The sequence below is a fragment of the Hypomesus transpacificus genome, chromosome 19 (assembly GCF_021917145.1).
Source record: "Hypomesus transpacificus isolate Combined female chromosome 19, fHypTra1, whole genome shotgun sequence".
Lineage (NCBI taxonomy): Eukaryota > Metazoa > Chordata > Actinopteri > Osmeriformes > Osmeridae > Hypomesus > Hypomesus transpacificus.
The window spans coordinates 5,828,136-5,836,532 of NC_061078.1; the positions used below are offsets into that span (position 1 = coordinate 5,828,136).

General features: G+C 50.9%; 1 protein-coding gene across 1 annotated transcript in view; it reads right to left on the reverse strand.

Annotated features, from left to right (window-relative positions):
* Positions 1-1,705: 1,705 nt before the first annotated feature.
* itfg1 (integrin alpha FG-GAP repeat containing 1) overlaps positions 1,706-8,397 on the reverse strand; it is a 9,393-nt gene continuing 2,701 nt past the window's right edge. Inside the window, exons 7-10 of the mRNA XM_047042344.1 lie at positions 7,608-7,660; positions 6,634-6,716; positions 5,512-5,629; positions 1,706-1,814 (exon numbers count right to left, since the gene is read on the reverse strand). Of these exons, the coding sequence (XP_046898300.1) occupies positions 1,755-1,814; positions 5,512-5,629; positions 6,634-6,716; positions 7,608-7,660 (314 nt within the window). The 3' untranslated portion in view covers positions 1,706-1,754. The remainder of the gene's footprint in view (positions 1,815-5,511; positions 5,630-6,633; positions 6,717-7,607; positions 7,661-8,397) is intronic.

Here is an 8,397-nt window from a genome sequence, read left to right on the forward strand (position 1 = left end):
GAATGAGCAGCTTGTACGCATGTACCTCAGCGCCGAGTGTAAAATCCCTGGCGTTCATCACGCTCTCTCTTTCCCTCTAGTTGTGCCGAGGTTTAACGCTGACAATAAAGGGCAGATGCGCGCCATGCCGCAAAAAAGCATTGTGTACCATTGTCTTTACGCACTTAAATCCTAATTAGGTTATATGTGGAAATGAACACAAGGAGAGAGATAGAGATATCTTCCTGGAAGATATAAGCAGGCCAGTCCCTGCTCATTAGGCATGGCCCAGGGGCTATCCCTGTTGAAGATCACGCACAGGAGCCCAGGATCATACATAGTAACACATTCATCAGGCGCTCTGCTGTATGGCAGCGGAATTCATTACCGAGGGCACCATGGATTCCAGATTACACGCCATGAATTTCGCTGCAAGAGTTCACAAGAGCTCCGAACCATCTGCTCCAGCTTCTGCAATATCTCCGTGGGAGGATTTCAGTCTTTCATACAACATGAACAGGATCACTGAGATTCTTCTGATTTGGAATAAAGTGATAAGACTTTTATTTTATTTCAGCATAAATTATTTTAATTTGCAACCCCAACACAGTTGTTAATCAACACAAATGAACACTTCATAAATTCAACATTGTAAACCGAATTAACAGACTCCAAAATGCAATAAATTAGACATGTAGGCTGAAGATCATTAGTACAAAATTGCAAACCACAAGAACATGGCTGAAGGTGGGACAGCGGTATTCCAACACACTCTGTCCATTAGTCTGAAATGGAAACATGCGAAAGCCTTGGCTTCAGATTAGTCATGGGTTATGCCTCCTACTCCTGGATAAAGGTCAAATAAAAGTCAGAACCCCAGTAATGCTTGAGTTAGCCTTGTTGACTCCTAATAGTTTTGTTGTTGTACACACATAGACCATTTGGTTCTCCAAAATGCAGCAAGTGGAATATGACTATGAGCAGAGACAGTGTTTGCCCGAGGCCTAGCTAGGAGGGTCAAGATGGAGAGGGCAGCAGTAGCAGCCTGTAACACGGTCCTGTCAGGGGTGGGGACAGGCAACGGGGACGAAGGGATTCAAGGTTAAAAAGGTTAAGACAGGAAAGGAGCACATTCCAGTGATATGAGTAGGGCGGACAGGAAGTTAGGGTTGAGAGGAAGGTCAGCGGAATTTCAAGTAACATCACATATACAGTAGCAATGCAAACACACCAACAGATGAACAATCAAACAAAAACTAAACGTCGCAGAATCTCACTGATCTGAATTTTGACATTTGGTCGAGACATTTCAGAAATGTGGCTAAATATTGGAGTAGCATCTCTCTGTGTCCATGTGCCACCCACTCCTAAACTGAGCTGCAGTGGAACACAAGAAAACATCCTCCGCTCCAGTCAGAGCAATCCAACTCCATGGTCCAGTTTGATGACTACATTTTGGCATTTGGAATACATGAGGGTGAAGAAATAACAATATAAACATTCCGTTTTCAACTCAGACAACACAATAAGCCCTGAAGCAGACCAGCCAACTGATGGTCCAAGAAAGAAAACATTGAACCTTTTTCCACGCCTACTAATCCACACAATGATGACTTGTCTGGGGGCATGAGCACATGTGCAAGAAGTGTATAGAAGTGGGTGTGGCTTATGTGGTATGTGTGTGATGGATGTGTATTGTGGGTGCGTATGTGATGTGTGTGTGTGTGTTCATGCGTTTCACTTCTCCCACAGTGCCTGTCTGGGCGACAGCTCCTTCACATGGCGTCAAAATGAAAGCGGTGCGCTTCCTGTCTCTTCTCCCGGTCATCCGCTTTCTGCAACACAGTGGGAGAGGGGGGGGCACAAGATCGAAGGTCACAACAATCACCTGATAAACCACTGTTATCAGTCTGACCTTTCAAATGGTGATACACAGGGTCTGACCTTGACATGTCTGCACTGTACTCAAGGACCAGCACCTCTGTGTGTGTGTGTGTGTGTGTGTGTGTGTGTGTGTGTGTGTGTGTGAGAGGAGTGACACTGTACACTCTGTATCTATGAATATGTGGGCAACAGTTCAAATGTGAGTGTGCTTGGCTGCGTGCGAGAAGAATCCTTATCGGTACCGTAACAATGTTCAAAATCCTATTGTTGAGCACTAAGGAACAGGCTGTCTGTGGCTTGTTTTACGGAGATAATTCAAGAGTATATTTTTAGGTTTTGCTCCTTTATGTCTCCCCCGGCAACAGGACACAAAGGCTCAACATAAGGAGGATGAAAAGAGAGGAACTTCAAACAGGACGGAGATGAAGCTGTCAGATTTGCGGCAGGATCACTCCTTCTAGAACAGTCCAGGGCTAAACACACATCTGATCTGACCAGAGCGATATCACCGTTTTTCAGATGTTTCCGATGTTTTAAAGATGACTAGGTTTGAGAATGACTCTTAGAACTGTTGTTTTGGATCGAGTTTGAATCCGTTATGAATATAAATAAGATGTCCTGACATTTTCGGAAGGTATTTTCTAAATTCATAGGAGGATTCTGAGACAAGACTATCAACCAGTACAGGACACAAGACTCTCTCTACAGAAACTAAAACACCTGACTCTCATCTTGAACCTCACGTCTGGGACTTGCATAAGACGTGCACACTTAGATAAACTAATGTTGTTATTGAGTGCAGAGGAAACAGATGGAAACATTCTCCCTCTCCCTATTAAAAGACTTGGCTAGTGATCCTGTCAATATTCGAGCTCTGGTCTCCTAATTGCATGTTGAGGGAATAGAAGCTGGTCTCCGTTCTGAGACCTACACCACCACTACGACAGCCACTGATTGGTCTGAAGCTCAATCCTGTAATGAGGTGGTCAAGGGATGAACAGGAGAGAGATGAGACGGAGTCAAAGTGTGTGTGTGTGTGTGTATGCATTTCAATGGTGTGGGCATGTGTGCGAGATTGAGAGGTGTAGGAAATAATCTTCTGCCGACTGAATGTCAAGCGGTTGTAAGTGGATTACTTGACCCATTTTAAAAGGCATAAGTGTCAATTTTCAACGATATTCCACAATTGTCTTTCGTGACGGCTGGGCACAGAGTGTTCTCAGCCAGACTGAGACTGAATCCCCACCTGCATCTTTTATCTTCACAAAACGTGAACGGTGTTTTAACTCCATGAAATGTGTTTTTTTTGACTCGTTGAAATGTGAAGTGTGTTTTAACCAGGTGAAGCGCTCCATTCAGTTTCCATCTGAGCCTGTGCTGAGCACACCCATGTCTGCTGCTTGAGATAACACTCCTCCATCTCTCCCCATCTTTCCCTCTCTGTCTCTCCCCTCGCCTCCCTCTCCCCATCACCCATCTCTGCCTCTCCCTTCCTCGCTTCTCCTCCTCCTCTCTCTCTCTCCTCCATCTTCTACCTCACTGTACCTTCTTCCTGCCCCCCCCTCTCTTTCTCTGTCTCCTCCCCCTCTCTTTCTCTGTCTCCCCCCCCTCTCTTTCTCTGCCCCCCCCCCCCTCCCCCCCGCCCCTCTCTGCCCTCTGCATGACATTGATGCTGGTGGAACAAACAGCAGAAGGCCAGGTTAAATATCACCTGCCAAATGTCAGTCAGCCGTCAGTCCCATGCTGACCTATGGCAGAGCTCGTCTGTCTGGCCGCCGCGATGTCTGCTTGTCTGTATGCTTGTCTGTCTGCTTGTCTGTCTGCTTGTCTGTCTGCTTGTCTGTCTGCTTGTCTGTCTGGCCGCCGCGCTGTCTGCTTGTGGAGCAGGGGGCTGTGTGGAGCGGGGGCTGTGTGGAGCAGTGGCTGTGTGGAGCGAGGGGCTGTGTGGAGCGGAGGCTGTGTGGAGCAGGGGGCTGTGTGGAGCGGGGGCTGTGTGGAGCAGGGGCTGTGTGGAGCGAGGGGCTGTGTGGAGCGGAGGCTGTGTGGAGCAGGGGGCTGTGTGGAGCGGGGGCTGTGTGGAGCAGGGGGCTGTGTGGAGCGGGGGCTGTGTGGAGCAGGGGCTGTGTGGAGCAGGGGGCTGTGTGGAGCAGGGGCAGTGTGGAGCAGGGGCTGTGTGGAGCAGGGGGCTGTGTGGAGCAGGGGGCTGTGTGGAGCAGGGGGCTGTGTGGAGCAGGGGCTGTGTGGAGCAGGGGGCTGTGTGGAGCGGAGGCTGTGTGGAGCGGGGGCTGTGTGGAGCAGGGGCTGTGTGGAGCAGGGGGCTGTGTGGAGCGGAGGCTGTGTGGAGCCTGGGCGGCTCGGACAGCTACCGTGTGTGTGTGTGCCTTGGTCAGTGGGCACAGCCCAGATCCGATGGCACTGGGCGGTTGATTAGTTGCTATAAGACTGGGCATGCTGAATTCACCCATCCAGTCACTATGGCAGTATCTCTTTTTCTCTTTCACTCTTCTCCATATCTCTCTCTCCCTCTCTCCCTCTCTGCCTCTCTCCCTCTCTCCCTCTCTCTCTCCCTCCCTCCCTCCCTCCCTCCCTCCCTCCCTCCCTCCCTCCCTCCCTCCCTCCCTCCCTCCCTCCCTCCCTCCCCACACACACACACACACACAAACACACACACACACACACACACACACACACAAACACCCCCCCCCACAGAGGGTGTATAGTCCCCAGAGGGCATATTCACATGGATAATGAACAACAGATTTGCCATGCTGAAAGGACAGAACAAAGCAATTACAGCAGACCGTCAGCCCAGGTTGTGGCCCTCTGCTGTCTATGTGTGTGTGAGGTGTGTGTGTACGTGTGTGTAGGTGACAGAGAGAAAGCGATGAGAGAGAGAGACAGAGAATGTACGCATCTATGTCGCTGTGTGTGTGTCGCTGTGTGTGTGTGTGTGTGTCAACCTCTGAGTCTCACCAGGGAGCTAGAGGACTCGAGGACAGGGACACTGGGCTCCATCTGCTGCTGGTTCTGACCCATCTGCTGCTCTCCCTGGGACAAGCATCCCCCCACCAGGGGGCTGATGGTGTCAGTCCCAGCCCACCAGCCCAGCAGCCCACTGGGCCCTGGACCGGAACCAGGGCCCTGGGGAGGGAGAGGGGGCCAGGCCCTGCCCATCTCCATCAGTCTCTACAAGCCTTCACAGAGCCTGACGCTGGGGGAGGGGGGAGGGGGCTGCTTGTTTAGACACGGCACTGCTGCTGACACGCCAGTGGTGTCGCGTCCAATCAGGATTGAGATTGTCAATCAGTATGTACACACATACACACACACACACACCCGGTTATTACAGGTTCCATCCACAGATCAATCAATGTGCCGTCACAGTGATGAGGACTAGGCTGGATTCCCCCAACATGCAATTAGGAGACAGGCTCCAAGACCTCCACAGCTCTGCATATCGACAGGATCACCAGCCAAGCCTTTTAATAGGGAGAGGGACGTCACTCTGTTCCCAGCGCGTCTGTCTGTCTGATCCACGCTCAATACCAAGGAGCAGAACGCATGGAAGACGGGGGTTAAACTGAAAAATGGAGGTGAAGAAAAAAAAACACCAAATGGATGGATGTTGATGCAGCACGGGTTGCTTACCTTCTCTTTCCAGTGGAGGATTCCGATGATGACGAGGATGAAGACACACACCCCGATGAGAGCGATGGCCGTGAGCAGGACGATGTTGCTGGGGGTGAGGTACAGCTTGGCACTCCAGCTGTAAGGGCACCAGAGAGGGTGGGGGGGGTTACGTTAGTGTATTGGGAACACATTTGACCTCCTGAAACTCCTTAACTGACGGGATATTGACTAAACATGACAAATATTTGGACAATGTAGGTAGAAGAACGTCAGAACGAAAGGTGAATACTTTTTTACGCCACTCATCGAGCATGATGAAATACCGCAACATTTTCGATTCAGGATCTTTAAGTGCTGTAGCTACAAAAGCAGACACAAATTTGTTTGAGAGAGGCCTTCATTTGAGCAGGTTTTTGCCAGAGTTGGTAAACACATTAAATATTAATGGTGAGCACCAGCATCGGCACAGTTGACAGAGTGGCAGCGATAACATGCTGACCTGGGCATCTGCCACACAGTGACACGGTAGACACCTTCTCCAGCTTAGCATCCCTTACATTCACCGTGCTTTAGGAATGTGCTAGAAACCATCGATGGAAAACGTGTGGCAATTTACACAGTTATAGCAAAGGGATTTGCATTGGTTTTTGCCTTCCTTTATGCTTTACTGCAGTAGATAATTTGTATGTGTGTGTTCATATGTGTTTGTGTGTGTGTGTATGTGCGCGTGTTAGCTGGCCATACGGATGGAGACACTCCTCCATCTGCCAGCCCTCCTGAGGGGGGGCTACATGTGAATCACACACAACACCATGGAAACCACATGGAGATCATTCTAGAAGGAGCTGAGGAACACACTGACAGGGTCTGCCTCTCCTTGTCGCTGCTCTAACGTGCTGTTCTATTGATCTGCTATAGCAGAACTGTAAACGATCACCTGCGCGTCCCAGTCTTAGCCCGCAGCGTTTTAAAATCATTTGAATGTGTCTATGCGTGTGTGTGTGCGCCAGGTCAATTGGGTCATTGTGTATACAACCATATGTCTGTCTGTGTGTGTGTGTGTGGGTGTGTGTGCGTGGTGTCAGCGGGTCAGTGTGTATGTCACTGTGTCACCATGTGCGTGCGTGCGTGAGCACGTACCTGCGGGGTTCATTGTGTGGGTACGGGATGACGATGAGCTGAGAGTTGGGGATGATGGCAGTCCACTCCTGCTTCCTCACGTCCTACAGAGACGCGCCGAGAGAGGGAAGAGGGACATCAAGAGGTACCAGTGTCAGTACAAGGTGACTGGGGCTGGGGAGCGGAGAGGGAGGAAGAACATGCTGCACAAGCCAGGGGAGAGAGACAGGGACAGCAACACACGAGGCCAGGCCCCAGGTCTGAACCTCTCTCCAGGGAGACGCATCCCTTCTCCTCAGGGCTGTCAGTCCAAGGCTCACACAGCTCCCAGACCTCACGGGAAGCCTTCCAGCTTTCCTAAGCCTCCCCGGATCAATTACAAAGGTAATTTTCTCCTCCTCAAGTTGTTTCTGGGCGGCAATTAGCACCAAACGCAAGAATTCATCTTTCCGAGCTAGGGAGTCCTTTCGGGACTGACAAGCTAATTTCCGACAAACCATCTATCATTTGACAACATTTAGAAGAAGAAGACGACACACCCAGAAGAATCAGCGCATGCACGCACACACACACTTTACTTAGTATTTTCCTGGGGCAGAGGAGCAGTCTAACGAGCTCCAGCGGTCGAGGCGGGCTCTGTTTGGTGGAGGAGCTATTTTAAGGGATGTGTTTAAGACAGGAGGCAGCCGGCTGTGGTAGACAAATGAGCAGTAATAAGGAGACCACCACACCTTCTAGTGCGACTGGCTCGCTCACGCAATGTTCGGTCTAGCCCCACCCGATTCGCTGAGAGGGTTTGCCTGGTGTGTGTGTGTGTGTATGTATGCGTGTGTTGTGCGTCTGTGCATATGGAACCTATAGGCACTGAGAACTGTCAGGTATCCCAGGAGGGGAATGAAATGTGAGATGTCGAACATTCCACTGTTACTGATACGGTACCGGTACAGCCCCATCAGTTTGTTTATTAGCGCCGGTTTGCCCTCCTAGGTTCAGACTTGAGCAGACTCGATGACAGACAGGGAGGGTTGGTGACACTGAGAGCTGTAGGCTGGGAGCAGATTGGTTGTTAGGACGAGAAAAGTGTGTTCTTCTAAGAGTTTTGTTTCCAAGCCCAGACACTCCCGAGAGAAAGACGGAGAGAAAGAGAGAGGGAGGGAGAAAGGTAGATGAGAAAGAGCGAAGGAGAAAGAGAGAAGAGAGGGAAAGAGACCGAGAGAGGGAGGGGAAACATAAGAGGAAGAAAGAGAGGGGGAAAGAGAGAAAAAAAAGAGAAATGAGCAAGGTTTGAATAAGTCTGGCAGAGGGAAGCAAGGTTTCTCTCAGGCGAGCAGTAGACTGTGAGCGGAGAGAAGCGAGCGTGCGGGAAAGAGAAGGAGAGAAGAGAGGGAAGCTTGATTAGTGAAGTAAGCCTTGAGAACAGCAGTGCCTTCTCCTGGGAGGGTGATATGTGAGGCGAAGGACAGAGAAATGGCACACAATGCAGTCTTCACATCTCTTTCCACCTTCAATACCTCCTTAAACCTATCTGGGTGGGTTGAACAGGGGCCAGCGATAGAGGATAGAGGGGCTGGGGCTAGGACTGGGGCTGGGGCTAGGGCTGGGGCTAGGACTGGGGCTGGGGCTAGGACTGGGGCTGGGGCTAGGACTGGGGCTAGGACTGGGGCTAGGACTGGGGCTAGGACTGGGGCTAGGACTGGGGCTAGGACTGGGGCTAGGGCTGGGGCTGGGGCTGGGGCTGGGGCTGGGGCTAGGACTGGGGCTGGGGCTAGGACTGGGGCTGGGGCT